This window comes from Podarcis filfolensis, assembly GCF_964270895.1.
Source record: "Podarcis filfolensis genome assembly, chromosome: 5".
Taxonomy (NCBI): Eukaryota; Metazoa; Chordata; class Lepidosauria; order Squamata; family Lacertidae; genus Podarcis; species Podarcis filfolensis.
In genome coordinates this window covers 14,887,946-14,907,745 of record NC_139608.1, presented here as the reverse complement: position 1 = coordinate 14,907,745, position 19,800 = coordinate 14,887,946, and the positions used below count along the sequence as shown (strand labels likewise).

Sequence of the window (19,800 nt, the reverse complement as noted above, 5' to 3'; positions counted from 1 at the left end):
TCTATTCTATTCTATGTGCTCTATACCCTGCCCCCAATGTATTGAACTACTTACTCATCACTACTTCTGAAGCTATGTGCTAAACATTTATGTGGCCTTGAGACAGCAGGAACTCTGGTCCACACCATCTCTTTTCAGGCTCCATCAAATGTGACAACTTTGGGGGAAGCGGGATATACTCACAAAACTATCACATTTTGTTGGGAAATTGTGACAGTCTGAAAAAAGTGTGGAAGCGGTTTAAGCTTGTAGTCTAAGCATGCCTCCTAAATCATGCATATTTGGTATCTGGATGGTACCACCGGGTTATCTGAAAATTAGCTTGAACGCATTGCATTCCCAGAGAAAAGTCTGGAAAACCCATTGCTGAGGCAGCATATTTCTTTCTAAATAGTTTATTTTAAACTTGCTGCTTTGTTCAGTTAGTGGTCCAATTTGTAATTTTATAGCCTGGAAGTTCTGTCCCTCCTGTGGTTATGAAACTGATGGAGGGAAACATTATTTATGCAATGAAGGGTTTGCATATGCCAGTCTTTCCCAACCTATTGCCTTGCAGATGCTGAACTCAAACTCCCATCTGTCCCTGCTAAATGGCCTATGGTTTGAGATGATGGGAGCTGTGGACCAACACATCTGGAGAGCTCTAGGTTGGGGAATGTCTAGCATATGTTGTCCAGTCGTATAAATTAATGGATCTATTGGGAAGAGGGAAACAAGGCATGACCTCTCCAACAGCACTGATAAAGATAATACTGTTTTTTAAAAAGAAAAATGAAAAGAATAACAATTCACATCCAAAATAAAGACAAGATATAAATTTAGCTTAAGTGGCAGGGTGGGGAGAGTAAAGGGAAGAGTATATATGCAGGAAATTCAGCAAATAAACCATGTCAAAACTGTAAACAGCATGAAAAGGCAGTGCAAAAATGTTTCTGTCAGGAATGTAAAGCTAAGCAGCCTGCAACTGAAATATGCCGTCGAATCCTATAAAACCAAGAAGAGATTACAGGGAGCAAGTACGTTTCAGTTAGATTGTATTCCAGCACACAGTGCCAGTAGCTTTCAATTAATAGCTTTGCAATAAACGCAGCAGAGGCCTGTTCCTTCCATGAAAATGAAGGATGTTCTAGAAGCGGACTGAGCAGAGGAAAAGACGTGCACAGCAATGGCTGCTCCAGTTATTGGCAGAAAGGCAACGAAAACATTCAGAGCGTGTCAGTGCTTGCATTCATGGAAGAAACCATTGCAGCACAGTATCCTTAGCACAGCAGAGAGTTGGACAATTCTCTTGCCAGGTGACGGGAGTGAACCTGGGTAAGAGTTGGCAAAATAATTCTTGAACGAGACTCTCCACACTCACATTGGCCTAGACTTTTAGGATTGCCACCTAAAATTGTTGTTGTTGTTTTAATCAAGGACTACTTTGATTCTGAGCCTTTTGGTTTTGTAACTTCAAGCCTGGTCACTGGTAGTCCACCTGCCCTTCAATACTGCTCTCACAGGCTGCAACTCAGGGAGAAGACACATGCTTTCCTATGAACAAGGGTGTCCTAGAAGCAGTAGCAGGAATACTGCATTTCAGACTATACGTGCTTAATCCTCATTTCAGACTATATATGTTTAATCCTTAATCTGGCCAGCTCTAGATAGCAGGTGACTATTACTATAAAAAATTAAACAGTCCTGTATGTTAGTGCAAATATCAAGGGAAAAAATTCATTTCCCTCTGTGCTGTGGGTGTAATCAATCTAAATTAACTCCCCTAGAGATGCAGATCCTTGCCTGTTTATTTTCTCTTCTGTAGCTACCAGCAGCCAGGAGTGGATTTGGATTGGGGCTGTGGCACGGAGAGGGGAAGGGGTTAACCTCTATCAGTGTCATGCCTCTGATCTAAATTGTGCCTGCCATAGCAGCTGCTTTTAAGAAGAAGTAAAACACATCAATAGAGCTAAGCATGAAGCTCTGAAGTAACATCTAGTTAGGGCTTAGGATATTTATCTCTTTTTAACAATGCGCCCTGACTCAAACTAGATAGGGACAAATAAAATGGCTTCCTGGGCTAGAGCCAACCACCGGACTACCAGCCGGCCATTCCATTACTGCATGCTCCCCCAAACATTTGAATGTGTTGGGAATTTAATAAATATTACAAATGCCAATGCTTGAACAAATTAAGGTACTCAGATTTATAATGTATAGGAGAAAGGCAAATCTCCAAAAAAGATGGCAACCCTATAAGTCTGAAGGCCCAGTTACACATTTGGCTAATAACATGCAGTCTCATTATACACAGAAAGGGCTGGGCAAAGGATGCGACAGGGATCCTGACTCCCCATTACCAGAAGTAGAGCTTGCTCCTGCAGTAATTGCTGCTGCAGGATCTCTAACTGCCTCTGTTCTTCCTCTAACTGTCGCCTGATGTATTCCTGGGTGCGCAGCAGGGAGCAGAAAAAAAGGAGAGAAAAAGAAAGAACCGTAATTTCAAAGAGAAAGAAGTGGCCACATGTTGAAATTTGAAGAAAGAACCGCAGAAACATTAAGGAGAGGAACCAAAGGGAATGCAGTGTTATTGTGATGTAAAGCATTTGGATGAACACCATGCAACTTTGAAAAAACCGCTGCTGAGATACCACAAAGTAGATGGCATAGTAACATTCAGGGCTGCCTGTATGTTATGCATAAAATAAGGAAGGCAATTTCCGTGCCACAGTTACCCGAATTCTGTAAAAAGAGGTAGGGATAAATCATCTGATAAACTGAACAGAAATGCAACCACCACTGGTGAAGAGCTCTTTAAACAAATCTGATCAGATGTTGTTCAACTAATTTGAGAACAAGCATTCTACTCAGACTTGCTATTTTTTAAAAGCAGGAATGGCGCATGGACCACCAGCTGATGCTGAACTAAAAACCCCATCATCTCTGATCATTGGCCAGGCTGGCTGTGACTGATGGATGTGCAGTTCAGCAACATCTGGAGGGTCACAAGTTAGCTGATTCGGCTACCTCCAAGCTTGATTCAAGTACCCAATTCCTGCACCAAGAAAAGCTGAAATATGTCTATAAAGGTGCAACTTTTCATTTTGTGTGGTTTATCTGGGTACTGCTCATCATCATGGCGTTGCGGGTAGGAAAATGATGGCTGTAAGATTTTTCCTTAAAGAGTCCATACAGCCTCTGGTCTTGAAATTGTGTTTATCAGGGACTTCAACCCCGTCTTCATGCCAGAGGGGCTGAAAACGTACTTCTCTTTTTGAAAACGAAGTTGAAAGCTGAGATTTAATATAATCATCAGTTTCAATATTAATAAATTCCTTCTTTATTTTCTGTATTTTGTTTACTTAATATGTTTGTTTAAATAAATAAATAAATAAATAAATAAATAAAATTATTGTCCTCCAAAGAGCGTAAGGTGTTCTACAACACACAGTAAAACAAATATAAACAAAATCTTAACATCGTAAAATTCAAATCATCTTACATTAACTCATTCTAAACGTTGCAACTCACCCTAAATTCTGACATTGGCCAAAAAATGCAGGATGCAGACCCATTTACTAATAGACTGTACTCACAGATCATGATAAACCATGGTTTATCTTGATGAGAATGAGCTGGAGCAATTCCTGGGCTGGCACACACCAGCAGCAGTTGGTGTGGTGGGCAAGAGCCATGGTGCTGCCCTCCCAATATCACCATCATGGCAGCTTGCCAGGGCAGCACTTGGGCAGGATAGAGTAGCAGTGAGGTCAGAGCTGTGTGAATGCACTGATGGAGTCCGTCTTTCACTGCCATTAGTATACCTGTACACTCCTAACTTTGCTACCACCCTGCCCAACACCAGCTGCAGGTAAGCTGCAGTGATGTCTGTATCAGGAAAGAGGTTTCACGCCTGGCACACTCCCCACTATCTATCATGACCGCAAGGAGTTTGGCACCTTTTGCTTCCATTTTGGAGTAAGCACAGCTTGCATTTCATCCAAATTAACTGTGGTACATCTTAACTGTGTTTTGTTTGAAACAAGCCAGCTGCAAACCATGGGTTGTGAAGGTAGCTCATTTCAAACAAACCATAGTTAAGATTAACCAGTTTAGTTCAGGGTGTAACACTAAACAGTAACTAATCAAATATGAAAGCAAAATCTGCTGTTCTCCTCTCTGTGGTCATGCTGGAAGAGGAGAGTGTGTGAGCCTGAGGCTCACTGCAGCACATTCCAGTAATGATAAACTGAAGAGTCCATTATAGATACCCGAGTCAATTCTAAACATATTCCCCACTGAAAGCTAGAAAGCATCCAGAGACAAATCACCAACTTTTTTTTTTTTTTTTGCAGAGAGGAAGTGGTTGTGAGAAGAAGATATCCAGCCTTATTGCATTAGTTAGTGAGCTGGCGAGTCACATAATGGACAGGAATCAACACAGAACAAGTGACTGAGAGTTTGGCAGTGAAAGCAACAGAGCACACAAGTGTAACGAATGAAACACGGTTTCTTAAATTTCCAAGGGCAGAGTCACTAAGCCACTTTAATGCTTATTTTGAATCAGCGGTGACTCTGAAATGCCAGCTGGAAGTGAAAGTGAAGACGTTGGAAACAAATGTCTGAGCAAGCCATCACATGTACAGATCCCAGCAGACTGTGCAGCTGCTGGTAATGTTTTTTTACAAAGCACCTGCAAGGGTTCACTCAGCTGAGATTGGCACTGGAGGTGAAGCACTCAAATGGCAAACCCATCATTTACGCCTTTATTTGAACCACATCAAAGAACAATATTAGATTTGTAGGGGGATGCAGGCATGGTGTTTTAAGGGTACACCTAAAAATGCAATGATGCTCAGAAGCATGTGCTCGATGACAACGCACATGCCAGGGAACTGCAAGTAACAGCAACTTAATATTGGGCGAACGCACATGGACAAAACTGGGTTCCAGCCTTGGAAATCAGCAGGTTCATCCATAAAAAGCAGATTCATCCTGGAGGAGATGTGGGTTACCTGTTCATGCTCGGCACGCCTCCTCTCCTCTTCTCGGCGCATTTGCTCCTCATAATGCCGTCGCTGCTCCCTCTCTTGCTGTTTCCTTAATTCCTTTTCCCTCCTTTGCTGCTGTAGAAATGTGGGAGAGGGGCGGAGGCAGGGGAGGAACAAAACAAAAAGAAAAAAGGAGAAAAAAAGGCAAAGGCTTAAGTTGTTTGCCAGTACAAATATAAGATCTCAGGGGAACAAGCAGCACACCAGATCAGGAAGCGGTCTCACAAGGTAATTTGGCCCATGGCTGTACAATGTCAGAGGCACCAACTTGCCACAATTTCCCCAGCAAACCCACCTATTCTGTCTAATGTGGTGAAAAGATACATCATGCCACCCTGTTGCAGAGAACCAGAGGGACTAAACCACACCAGCTGCTGAACAGATGTAAAGGTAATGAAACAGTCCTGTATGCCATTAAGCCTAGACACAGAGCAAATTCAGTAAGCGTGGAACAATTTGGGTGCAGATGTCACCTCTGGGCCACCCACTGTCAGAAGACCCTTATGACACAACTTGGTTTTTAGTAATTATTATTATGTGTTTATTTATACCCCACCTTTTCCCCCATATGGGACTCAAGGCAGGTTACAGATTAAAAACAAGAACTGTTAAAAAAACATGGAGGGGGAAAACCAGGAATTAAAAAGCAACTGAACATTAACAGCATTAAAACTACAGTCAAACCTTGGTTCCTGAACGGCTTAGTTGCCAAACAAATCGGCTCCCGAACACCGCAAACCTGGAAGTAAATGTTCCGGTTTCCAAACGTTTTTTTGGAAGCCGAACGACCAACGCAGCTTCTGCCTGAGTGTAGGAAGCTCCTGCAGCCAATCAGAAGCCGTGCCTTGGTTTTCGAACAGTTTCAGGAATCGAACGGACTCCCGAAACGGATTAAGTTCAAGAACCACAGCACTACTGTGTATGCATATATAACATCTGTTTCAAACATACAAGTTTGTTAAGTGTGACTGAAACAGATTTGCTCTGTGTTGGGTGGCACCCAGTACTACTTGGACCAAAGCTAACAATATCTTTGCTGAATTACACTGAAAGTCGTGTTTAATTCCGCATCTTGTTTCCCAAATTGGCCAACGAGATGCTTTTCCGCAACTCACACAAAGGCAACCTCGCATTTCCTGCTATGGCTCACCAGCATCCGGTATCTGAACCAGCATGCTGACTCTGAACATGGAGATTCCATCACAGCTAAGAGCCATGGATAGGTTTTAAATAGCATGGAAGGGTCATTAGAGCAAATATTACCCTATTTTCTGTGGTTCTAAGTTTTTTAATGGTTTTAAACTGCATTTTAAATTGTTGGGCCCTGGGACCCATAGGTGGAGGGCATGTAAAAAATAAAATAAACAACAACACCCCCCTCTGACAATAATAATAATGTACACAGAACAAATTATCCAGTTTTTTTTGTTTTTTTTAATTTCTTTCATCATTTTTTCAATATAAACATCAGCTGCAAGAGACACATACAACAAAATAATAATAATATAATAATAATAATTTATTATTTATACCCCGCCCATCTGGCTGGGCCTCCCCAGCCACTCTGGGCGGCTTCCATAGAAACCAAAAACACAGTAAAATATCACACGTTAAAAACTTCCCTGAACAGGGCTGCCTTAAGATGTCTTCTGAATGTCAGGTAGTTGTTTATCGCTTTGACATCTGCTGGAAGGGCGTTCCACAGGGCGGGCGCCACTACTGAGAAGGCCCTCTGCCTGGTTCCCTGTAGCTTTGCTTCTCGCAATGAGGGAACCGCCAGAAGGCCCTCGGCGCTGGACCTCAGCGTCCGGGCAGAATGATGGGGGTGGAGACGCTCCTTCAGGTATACTGGACCGAGGCCGTTTAGGGCTTTAAAGGTCAGCACCAACACTTTGAATTGTGCTCAGAAACGTACTGGGAGCCAATGTAGGTCTTTCAAGACCGGTGTTACATGGTCTTGGCGGCCGCCCCCAGTCACCAGTCTAGCTGCCGCATTCTGGATTAGTTGTAGTTTCCGAGTCACCTTCAAAGTGAAGGTGTTACTATAACAATAGTAACACAATTTGACAATTCAGATTTGAATTGATATACCTATGACTACACCTTTTTAAACAATATTTACCCACCTCTCTCTCCTCCCCCTACTTTCCACCACTATCCGCCTTATCGCTTAAATATTCATTCCAGATTTCTTCATATTTATCCATTCTTATTTTCCGTCGACATGCAATTCGTTCATATGTAGCTAATCTGTCCATATTACCAATCCATGTGCTGAATGGAATCTTTTTGCAGCTCTTCCAATTCATCAAAGCTAGTTTTTTTGCTTCTAATATAGCACGGTACATCCAATTTTTTTGACCCCTTGAAATTTCCCACGTTTCCGGAATATAATTTAGAATTAAATTCAGTTCCCCTAAATAACAATTTCTTTTTATTACTCTTGCTATAAATATCCTCACCAATTTCAAGGAACATTTCTTGACCATTTCTACCGAATTCCAATGAGCATACATATACAGGTACAACTATCCGACTTTTAGAATACATTGGAAGGCAGCCCTGTTGAGGGAAGTTTTGAAGGATTGATGATGCTTTTATTATATTTTTAGATATGTTGTAACCCACCCAGAGTGGCTGGGGAAACCCAGCCAGATGGGTGGGGTATAAATAATAAAAATGTTGTTGTTGTTGTTGTTAAATTAAATCAGGTCGCATAGCTCAGCTCTTTGAGGAAAAGTGACTTGGAATAGCACATAATTTTGCACCGTCACATGGCCTGAGAGACAGCTAACATATTGGAGTGATAAAAAGCTGAAGAATTGTGTTTACATCGAATGCAGGGAATCAGGAATCGCTTGGTAGAGAGATGCCTGGGTTCAGCACAAAAAGAGACTTTTGCACAAGAAACTCATTGCAGCCAACTTCCACACTAGACATTTACTGTGGAACAGCCATACTTTGACAACTCATTTTTTAACAGGACATATGCATAACATTGGTAATTATTATTCTCCTAATGCGGATGGAGGGTCTAGGGCTACTGAATTCGTGACGGAAGAGGACAGGTTCAAACTAGGGAGTTCAGTCACTTAGCTACACCACGTCAGCTCCTTAAAGCTGCTAATACTTTTTTTAAAGTAAGCCATACTAATTCCAATACCGATTTACGTTGTTAAATGCATAGATGGCTATATTCTAACACACGCATGCGAGGGACCAAAGGCAGACATATGGTATCTCCAATTTCCCTTTCAGCAGGAGGAAGGGGCACTGAGGCCCAGCTGGGCAGAGCCTATTCCCCATGCAGCTGTCTGGATTGGGTCCCAAATATTTCCCCCGGGCAGCCAAATGGGCTGCACATAAAATGATCAGGAGTGGTGAAGATTTATAACAGGGGAGAGTGACCCACTTCTTACAGTGTTGCTACAATGCGATTTCAAGACCCTGCACAGAATTCGGAGCTTTCACCAAACCATGTTAATTTTCTCAGGGAAAGAAAAGGCTGCTGGTCCAGTCATTTGAAAGTCAAGCTGCTATTTTGTACGCTAGCAACCTCTTTGCGGGGGAATCAATACAGTCTCATAATTACATGCCACTTGGGTCCACGGTGCAAAGCATACTCAGTATTGATTGCAGCCATGGATGAGATGTGTCTACAATTGGGCCTGTGTGTCTTGAAAGAGAAATGAAGATGTGTAAAATCCTTCATTAGTAGTGGCATTAAGCAGTCTGGCAAACATCAGAAACACAGAGCTGGCTGGCTGGCTTTCACTGCATGCCATTTTAGCTAAAAATGCATTACGCCAACCATATTTTGATTGTGTTTTCACCGCTCCACTGTTGAGTATTTCACCGGTTTTCTATTGCGATGCTCACCCTTCACTTTAAAGAATTTACTGCCCTTCTAGCAAAATCTGCTTCTAGTGCAATGCCTGCACCTTTATTACATGGTTTTGCTGGGGTTCGCACAAAGCTACACTTCTGTTGTGAAGATAGCGCTGCAACATCCTGACCTTCAGTGTGGCACTTCATGAACCCATAGTTCATGTTATTTTTAAGAAAACTAAACGTTGCAAAGAGGAGCAAGCTATCTGTTCCATCCCTTTCTTACTGTCCTGCTATTTCGTTAACCTTTCAGTTTATTGATTTACTATTTGCTCAGCAGCTATATACTTCATCCACTGTGCAAAGCCAGGCTCTTGCCTTATATTTTGAGTGCTGAAGATTAAACAAGGTTACCCCAGTTCGATCCATGAAGGACGAGCATGGTGTTCCACTACAGGTAAGCATTTTAAGGGAATTACCCCACTGAAATGTTTTCTCATCCTGCAGAAAAGCCCTAAAATGTAAGACATCTCTGCAGGGACAGTGCCCAGGAGAACCTCAATTCTTGCCCAGACTCTGCCCACACTATCCTGATTAAAAGCAAGCGAAACTGGTAAGAATAGCAAGAAGCCCATCTAGTCCAGTGTCCTGGTCTCACAGTGGGACAGCCAGATGCTTATGAGAAGCCAACAAGCAGCAGCATGAGTGCAACAGCATTCTAGCCTCCTACAATCTCCATGCTGCCTCAGACCATGGAGGTAGAACTTGAAGAGTGCCAGACTTCCACAACACTGCAGTACAGGTATCTCAGCCAGGTAGAATTCACAATCTCCACTCATTCTCATTTAGCTCTTTGCCACCGCCTAATAGGCTATAGTTCAGTGGCAGAGCACAAGGGCTATGAACAAAAGGTCTCAAGTCCTGGCATTCCCACTTAAAAAGGGTCTGGTAGCAGATGATCTTAGAGACCCAGGGTAGGGAACTTCTGGCTACAATTACAGGGACAGGGTGGGGTGGGGAAGGTGGGTCTCTGGAGAGCTGCTGCCAGTCAGAACAGGCAATTCTGGGCTATACAGACAAATAATCTGACCTGGCCTTTCTACCTTTTGGCCCTGCTTACCTTTTGTGCAGTCTACCTAATTATGATGAGAAAGAGAAAAGAACCTGCAGGCGTATTTAGGTACATATCCCAAGAGATCAAATGTTGTTCTGACTCTATGGAAGGGAGCCATATTGCAAAAGTCTTCATTATTATTATTATTTTTTTTATTATTATTATTCACATGGACCAAAACAATTATACCCCATGTGCAATTAATCTAGACTTGTCATTTTATCTGCTTTTATATATATATATATAAACTTTCAACCCCACCATCACCACAGCCTCTGTATAAACAAGCTATGTTTTGCTGACACTATGACACACTGGCCACCAGACGGCAGTAGTTGTGGAAACACAGAAGCAGAGACACAGATGCCAGGGCTTTACAGGGCTATCTCTGCCAATGAATCTCTGTGATCATCCACACTTGCATTTGTCCGACAATTTCTAGGCATGGGTACGAGAGGTTTTTCTTTTGCCCTGCTGCTTTCGCTGGGAAAACCTGTGGTTTACTGCTGAATCGGAACAAATGTCCATCTGGTTTTCTGGTTATTAATGGCGCAAGTGCAGAGGGTAGTCGACTATTAAGGTGTATGCTATTAAATGAGAATTGCTCATCTTTTTGCTCATATTTTATTATGTTTTTAGATATGCTGCAAGCCACCCAGAGTGGCTGGGGAAGCCCATCCAGATGGGCAGGGTATGAATAAAATCTTCTTCTTCTTCTTCTTCTTCTTCTTCTTCTTCTTCTTCTTCTTCTTCTTCTTCTACGTCCTTGAATTGCAGTATTTCCCCGCTTTCGTTCTGCCTGTCCTCTTTCTGCATTGCTACCTTCAACCCTCTATTGTAATTGCTGCTGCTCTCAATTCCTTGCAAAGGGAAATTTCTTCTGGATGCAACCCTTCCTTATCGGTAACAATTCCACTGTCACATTGACAACGGTTGTATCCCCCTTCCCCAACTAAACACAATGCTGACACCTCAAGAAACAAGATTTCAAGAGGTACTTATCTGAGGCCTTCGTCAGTCAGTGATAGCATAGGAATTTGCCTTACACTGAGTTAGATCACTGGTCCTCTGGTGTTGTCTATAATGTCTGTCATTAGGTTTCCAGGGTTTCACAGGACAACTTTTTTCCATCCCTATCTGGAGCTGGCAGTAATGAATCCTTCTTTCTCCCCCTCCCCCATCCAAAAAAAATTACAAAAACAACAATGAAGAGTTACATCGTGTAATTACTGTCAGAAGGTAAAAGGCTCTAAACACTTTTTTCCTTTTTACATATAGGTAAGGTAAAGGTAAAGGTACCCCTGACCATTAGGTCCAGTCGTGACCAACTCTGATGTTGCGGCGCTCATCTCGCTTTATTGGCCAAGGGAGCCGGCGTACAGCTTCCGGGTCATGTGGCCAGCATGACTAAGCCGCTTCTGGCGAACCAGAGCAGCGCACGGAAACGCCGTTTACCTTCCCATGGAGCAGTACCTATTTATCTACTTGCACTTTGACGTGCTTTTCAACTGCTAGGTTGGCAGGAGCTGGGACCGAACAATGGGAGCTCACCCCGTCGCGGGGATTCGAACCACCGACCTTCTGATCGGCAAGTCCTAGGCTCTGTGGTTTAACCCACAGCGCCACCCACATCCCTTTACATATAGGTAGGTAAGCATATATTTAAGATCCATTAGCGTCCTGGAAATTTCCATTATACTTCATCAACTTAATCTCTTTTCTATAATCTGATGAAAAGCTTTGATAGTGTTAAATACATCCCTGATTTGTATATGAGATAAAATCTTGCCATGCTTTAAGAAAAATCTAATATATTGGCTTTACTTTTAACTAACTTAAGTTAGTATGTCAATTTTTCTGCCATGCCGATTTGCCACAGCTCATTGTTCCAAGAACTCAGTGTCTCAAGGACTCTGCAGTTTTTCTATTTTTATTACCCTGCAACCATCAACATAAATATTATTAGTTCCTGATGTCGCTTTCCCATTTTGCCCCTCCTAAATTGTAAAAGAGCTTATAACGGTGTAACGTAATAGTGTGGTGATATGTAATGTTTGCTATTTTTACAAATATTTTATTCCAAGACTGCAATGCAGATGGTTGTAGCGACTCTCCAGGGTTTCAGACAGGTGCCCCTCTCAGCCCTACCTGGAAATGCCGTAAACTGAACCTGGGATCTCCTGCATGTAATGCACATGCCTTAGCACTGACCTATGACTCTTGCCAGTGTGGTGTAGTGGTTAAGAGCAGTAGTCACGTAATCTGGGGAACCGGGGTCGCGTCTCCGCTCCTCCACATGCAGCTGCTGGGTGACCTTGGGCCAGTCACACTTCTCTGAAGTCTCTCAGCCCCACTCACCTCACAGAGTGTTTGTTGTGGGGGAGGAAGGGAAAGGAGATTGTTAGCCGCTTTGAGACTCCTGAAGGGGAGTGAAAGGCGGGATATCAAATCCAAACTCTTCTTCTAAAAAGGAAGTGTCTCTTTGGAACACAAGGGCTTCCTGTTTCACGGGAACTTCGCTTGAGTAAGCAGCCCTGCCTGAGCTTTCGCCTGTCTTCCATTTCTGGTCTTGCTCTTCATTTCAGATTTGTGGCTTCTTTTACAGTCCTGCCCCCTGATATGCCTTCTGATCCCTGACTCTAGGTTCCCAGCTCCTGAATCACTCTAGAATGCTGCCCATGGCCTAGCTTTGACACCAAACTTCCGTGACATGTCTGGCTGTGCTCCCAGAGGCCGAGGGCACATATAAATTCAAAACAGTATCATGCCACTTTAAACAGTCATGGCTTATCCCAAAGAATCCTGGGAATGGCAGTTTATTAAGGGGGTTGAGAATTGTTTGCACACCTCCTATGCCCCTCACAGAGCTGCAATTCCCAGAGCTACATAAAACGGGGGATTACAATCCACTGTGGGAATTGTAGCACTACCTGCCAGTGTTTGCTGGTTTATTTATAAAGTGGTATCAGCGGAAAAGCACAGCAAAGCCAGCGATCAAGTTTCCAGCTCTCTACCATCTGTTCAGGTCACAGGGTGATCTGAAAAGCTTTAGAAACTCAAGAATATTCTGAAATCGCTGTAAAGCAGCTCTCTCTGTCCTTAGCTGTTCAGCAAACTGCTGATGGATTTCCAGAGGGTTCCATGCACAGTGTTTATCCTTTCCTGCTTAATAGCACATCTGCAGCATAAAATATAAATAAACTCTTTGGCCTTTTCAAAATGCTAAAGCCAATTTCGATATGCTCGTCTAGCGTGAAAGATCAGGACCAAACACTTCCCTCCCAAGCTAGTACGGCAGTCACGCGTCAGGTCACATCAGACTGACTGTTAACCAAAGTAATGGCTAATTTTCTTCTAGGACTTAAAAAAGAATTAGCTCTGTGGCTTCACTGGCTGCTTGGGTTCTGTAACTGGCAAGGGAAGACCCCTGAAGATTACGGCTGATGTGTAAACTGGATTACAAGCAGAAAAGAAACGGTGTAAACATGAAATACTACTGCAACCAAAACTGGGGGTGGAAATTGAAAATTCGTGGCTAAATTCACATTCCGTGGATAACTATCATATGTAACTGACCAAAACACAGCTCAAGGCTGATCCACTTGCTAGGTTCATACACACAACCCTATCTCCCCTGTATTTCTGAGCTTGTTGATTTGTGGTTACAGTTGTATTGCATGTCTATGGCCATTTCTATGAGAAGGAATAGACATATAAACACATGCACACTGTAAACATACACATGCATGCAAATACATACAAATGCATGCACTTCTCTTTCACCTTCACCACAGTCCCTGAGTTAAAACTGGTGACACAGAAGACAGATCTGCACCAAACATTTCAAACACATCCACTGCACATTTAAAGCAGATGGCTCCCCCCCCTCAAAAAATTGTGGGAACTGTAGCTCTCTGAGGGTGAAACTACCATTCTTTCTGAACTTTCTAGCATCTCCTGTCTCAATTTTTCTCCTTTGTGTCTCTGTGAAAACAATGTCCTGATTTCCCTTGGTTTTCCTGGGCCTACCGGGTTATGTTCGCAGAACACAGCTCTATTATACATTGGAAGCAAGACCACCAATTCATTATCAGGTTTGTTTATCCAACTTCACAGGTGATGCTTCAGGACAAGGTCTCTCTACCCCTCCAAAACCATTTCACTTTCTTCTTCCAAGCCACAAAGTGAGCTTCTTTCTACCACGTTCGCAATGACAGGCCTTAAATATTGATGAGGGATGCCATTTGAAGCCACAAGCCTCCAGGGCACTGCTAAAAAGGAATTCTAATGAGCAGCAGTTCAGTGGTAAGCTAGACTCCCTTGGGAACTGTAAAATTAACCGAGCCATGCAAGTTAGAACTACTAAGGGAGACTTAGTAGCCCTCAGTAGCCGCGCTTTGGAAAAATTAATCCTATGGCTCCCAACACATGCTGTCCACAAACCATCCCCATCAAAATTCTCTCGCTGAGGTTAATGGATCTTTCTCCACCATCAGCTGCTTGGAGATCATGCACCATCATTGGTGTAGCACCATCATTATGGAACTCCTTGCCCTAGATGCCACTCCACATCCCTCTTGCCTTTAGGAAACTGGTTGGGGGAAAACAATTTTATCCTAGAGAGTTTTTAAGGGGATGGACTCAGCACTGTTCAATTATTTACTAAAATACTCTAGCCCACCTTTCCATTTCTATAGGTCCCTCAAGGCTGCTAACAATCATGCCATCAATTATAATAAAATAAAACACAGATTAAATATGAGTTATTGCCATGAACTACACAACAGTCAGAAAAAAATTATAATGCAATTCAACAGGAGCAACAGCAAAACCAAACAAGACCACATCATAAGATCTCATCAATAACCAGTTTCCACCTAGGTCAAAAGCGCAATGTAAAAATATCTTCTTCTGCCATTGAAAGAGAGGGAGCCAAGGTGATTCTCCATGGCAAAGAACTTACATTGTGCTCCCACCATTACAACTCAGGAGCTGGTGAGGAACCAAGCATGATCTCCACTGGTGAGCCAAGCCTGCCTGTGGGTTGTTGTGATCACAGTATTGACAATGATTTATTTTTTTTGTTTGACAGCGTAACACAACAACTTTTAAACTTTTTGAAGAACATATCCACCATTCATCTTATACTAGTAATCCTGTGTTGATTTGGGAACCACACCTGAGCAAGGATATGCTGCAATCTGCTGTAACAATGCGTTGAAGGTAGATTTATACACTGCTTTTCCAAGAAGCAACAGCACAGTCAGCCTATTTTAGCATACCAGGCTCAAGTTGCTATGCCATCTTGGACTATTAATACATATTTTCAAATCTGCAAACTCCCCAGGACTCACTCTGGAGAAAATGGAAAAACTGGGTTGTGTAAATTCACTAAAGCGACTCCATCTGAATTTAACCCTGCTCATAGGTTAATTATCCCCCTGCAAAGAGAACCCCTCCAATTAAGATTGAGCATTTTGTTTCCCAATAGGAATTGCTTTTTAAACTTTAATTAAGGCTTTGGCTTTAGCAAGAGCTAAATCCTTTAAAAAATTAATAATCTAGAATTGTATATCTCTTTGACACCAAGGGATTGATCCTGTCATTAAGAAATACTCATTATGCAAGTTCCAGAAGGTGCATTCTAATCAGGCTGCTGTGAAATTTGCATCTGAACACATATTTACATATGAATACATGTGCGACCCAATTCCATTTAGGGCTCTGAACAGTTCCCTGTCCCCAAGAGAAATGTATTTGATGTCAAGCAGTGTGCCTCACCAATATTATTCAGACAACTTCCAGGGATCCCAGTTATTTCACTCCTGGGCCAACAGCACAAGCTTTACGGTTCTAGTTACATAAAAGCACACCACAGTGTGTTATTCACCTCTCTTAAGAGAGGAACAGCTGTGTAATAATCTGAGCAGGGATAGCCAACTTAAGTGTCCCCCAGCCAGCATGGCCAATGGCCAGAGATGAAGGGAGCTGTAGCCCAACAACACCTGAAGGGCCTATCCCTGGGTTAGAGGGCTGAGCTTACAGCAGCGTGACTCAGATTCAAACTTCCCACCAGACACAAAGGTTTCTGGGTGACCATAGCACAATCTCTGGACACAGCCCATGTACAAGGTTGATGGGAGGATAAAGAGAGGACACCCACACCATGTGTGCATCCTGCTCTTGGAAGGAAGAGCAGAATAAAAATGTACAGTGGTACCTCAGGTTAAGTACTTAATTCATTCCGGAGGTCCATTCTTAACCTGAAACTGTTCTTAACCTGAAGAACCACTTTAGCTAATGGGACCTCCTGCTGCCGCTGCGCTGCCAAAACCCGATTTCTGTTCTTATCCTGAAGCAAAGTTCTTAACCTGAAGCACTATTTCTGGGTTAGCGGAGTGTGTAACCTGAAGCGTATTTAACCTGAAGCGTATGTAACCCGAGGTACCACTGTAATAAGGAAATAAAGCCAGTAATGAATGCAGAGTCTTGGATGGTTTATATGGGGAGAGGTGGTCCTTGAGGTAAAGGAATCGTGTGCTGAAATCCTCTGCCCTTTACAGCTGGCACATAGAGCAGAATACCACCACAAAAAAGATCCAGAAGCTGTTTACAGCATCCTTCAAAAGTGAGTTGCAATGTGGAGGGCTTTGTTCAAAACAAAATCTCATGGAATCTGCTTTGGCCATTCTTGTGTCTGGGCTTAAACTAGACACAGTATAAATGAAGATCGGAGTAGATATAACTAAAGCTCAATATATTTAAGTTACATAGAGAAAGCTCTGTAAAACAGCAGAAAGGCAAGATCGGGGAGACAACATGATAGTAAGGAGGGCTTTATCAATCTGTCTACCAAGAAAAGCAGCAGACAATGGCAACAGGCGGCAGCAGCAAGAAGGAACTGCAATCTGGTGAACTGGGAATCTTCTTATGGGATCAGATGGTGGGGCCTGCACAATATGGCGCCCTCATGAAAATGCTACCTCTCACCAAGGCTACCCTGGGCATAGCTCTGCTGAGATCTTCATGGGCGTATGTAATGGCCTGAGAGCAGACTCTAGCAAAGCCTGCATATCCTATCCATCATTGCTCAGGCTGCCAGCTTTAATTAGTCTGTTAGATTAATTGTGTGGAAGAAGCAATTTCAGTCTCGGAGTCTGAGAGTTAAAGGCACATTTGACTGTTTGGAGAATATTCTGGTTTCAATGTGTTACTGTAATAGGAAATGGAAAGGAATGCATTACTGATTTGCCTTATCTTGCAACAGTGAGAGAGGCTGCTTTTGTTTATTAAACTGTAAGCTTGCTAAAAATAAAAAAGATACCTGATGAGGTCTCTTTCTGGTAATATGCAAATATCTTCAAATTTAGAAGATTAATTGACTAAGAGGCAGATGATTACGCAACCAATTGCTTAATAATTCAATGTATAAATCTGATCAGTATTCTTGAAGGGTTAAGGAAGGGTCATAGTTGAGTAGCAGAGCCTATATAGTGGTACCTTGGTTTGCAACCGTTTTGGATTACAACAGTTTTGGACTACGACCACATCAAACCCGGAAGTGCATGTCCCTTTTTGGGGATTACAACCCATTTTTGGGGGGTAGGCCCCATTGGCGAAAGTGCGGCTTGGGTTACAACCTGTTTTGGTTTACAACCAGACCTCCGGAATGGATTATGGTTGTAAACCAAGGTACCACTGTAATCCGCATGTGCAGAAGCACTGTTTCCCCACATCTCCATGTAGGGAGAGACTCCTATCTGAAACCCTGGAGGTGTTGCCAGCCAGTATACATGACACTGAGTTATGTGGCCCAAGGATGCTCCTTCCTGTATGCTTTCCAAATGGCGCTGAAGTCACTTTTGCACTACTTGAGTGCAAAGAAGCATATATTGCTTCCCTGCTCATATCATGGAGAGATGATCTCAGACACCAAAGGCTGATATTCTCAGCAGGGCCAGATCAAGAAGAAGAAGAAGAAGAAGAAGAAGAAGAAGAAGAAGAAGAAGAAGAAGAGGAGGAGGAGGAGGAAGAGGAGGAGTTTGGATTTGATATCCCACTTTATACCTACCCAAAGGAGTCTCAAAGTGGCTAACGTTCTCCTTTCCCTTCCTCCCCCACAACAAACACTCTGTGAGGTGAGTGGGGCTGAGAGACTTGTGAGAAGTGTGACTAGCCCAAGGTCACCCAGCAGCTGCATGTGGAGGAGCGGAGATGCGAACCTGGTTCCCCAGATTACAAGTCTACCGCTCTTACCCACTACACCACACTGGCACCACATTTTGGCAACTGAGGCAAACCACAAAATGGTGCTCCCCCCCCCCCGCCAGGGAACAAGGGCCGAGTGAAGCTATCCACCTCAGGAACAAGCGGAGAATAAAGATCTACATCGGGAGCAAGGGTAGGAAGAGACCAGCAGCTACTCCTGTTTGCACAGAGGCCACCGTAGAAGTGGCATTGGGGATGGGGGCTGCCAAGGAGGTGGCAGATTCGCCTTCCAAGGAGCTTGCCACAGCTGTCGCTGGCACCACAGCAGTGGCCAATACATTCCTTGGAGGCTGGATCTGCTGCCCATGTGGATCCTGCTGCCTGAGGCAGTAAACTCACCTTGCCTAAAGGGTCGGCCGGCCCTGACTCTCACAAACAATAAAACAGAGAAAGAACTGAATAGGCAACAGCTTCAATCATTCACTGCAGAAGTTCATGGAAACAACGGAGCTGTTTCCAGCTCCTCCCCTGCTAGCACTGGGACGTCTCCTGCCTTTCTGGAACCATGTTTGCTGTTTTAATGCACCTTTCATTATAGAACTAATGGGGTATGGGCTGCCTGTACATCAGTGATATGCAATTCCCCACTGAGATGTTAACTAATGTAGTAAATCATACCAATGGAGAGGAGTAAGTGTTTATAGCAACATAAGGCTGCAGCATTAGGAAACTGAATATGGCAATGAGCAAAAGAAAATATAATCTGACTTTTTAAAAACAAAAATTCGACAATCACTAAAAAAATCAGTGCATGGATACTCAATTCCCTGCATAGAACTATATAGAACAGGGATAGTTGAACCCAAGAAATTTAAGTCAGCTTCCATAAATCTTATTTCCACGTATTCTTAGTACGATTTTCAAAACTATTTTGGGGGGACCAAGCTAAAAAACTGGGAACAAGCATTTCCAAACCTTTTGGTAAAAGACCTCAAAACTATTAAATTTTTTTGGTACTGGTTTGCTGCTGTTTTCCAAAAAGACCTTCCTTTTTCGCACTAGGTTGAGTTCTGCAGTCACTATTTGTTTAAAAATAGCACTCCTTCCTAGTAACAATGAGGCAGAGACAGTAAATTTGGTTCCATGGGAGACAATGAGGCCAAACACATCTAATTCAGAAGGAGAGCAGTGCTGAGTTAGGTGTGTTTGTCCTCAGTGACACCAAATCTGTTCAACTACATGGACACATCATGGGAGTTAAAATAAGACAGAGATGGCACCATCACTAAGTAGGCCCTGCTTTTCCTTACTGTGCAGATGAAGCAGGACTTCAGATGTGGAAATATATATATATATGAGATAGCATTTATTCATAGGAAAGAAATTGTCCACTAAATGGGCTAGCCAGTTTTAGCTCAACCTAATTTACTTTAGACTGCATAGATGGTTAAACTGTGACCTGAGGATTATCAGTGGTCTCTTGAGTACTTCCATAGTGTTGCCAAGATCAATGTAGAAATAACATTTGAGAAGGGGTGTGGGGGCTGGAAACCTTGAATGCTGACCTTTTCTTTGAGATAGTCACCATATGCTGAAAAAGCAACCCGTTTTACAATTAAT

At 42.9% G+C, this 19,800-nt stretch overlaps 1 protein-coding gene across 10 annotated transcripts in view; it reads right to left on the bottom strand.

Moving 5' to 3' along the window:
- TNIK (TRAF2 and NCK interacting kinase) overlaps positions 1 to 19,800 on the bottom strand; it is a 291,700-nt gene that overhangs the window by 60,782 nt on the left and 211,118 nt on the right. For 5 of the 10 annotated variants that reach the window (XR_014547950.1, XM_083613076.1, XM_083613082.1 and 2 more), the window contains 2 exons: positions 4,995 to 5,105; positions 2,340 to 2,426 (listed from right to left, as the gene is read on the bottom strand). Coding sequence is in view for 9 of the 10 variants with exons in the window: in XM_083613076.1 (XP_083469202.1) it covers positions 2,340 to 2,426; positions 4,995 to 5,105 (198 nt within the window). In the remaining variant the exon portion in view is untranslated. The remainder of the gene's footprint in view (positions 1 to 2,339; positions 2,427 to 4,994; positions 5,106 to 19,800) is intronic. The other 5 variants (XM_083613078.1, XM_083613083.1, XM_083613080.1 and 2 more) reach the window with 3 other exon arrangements.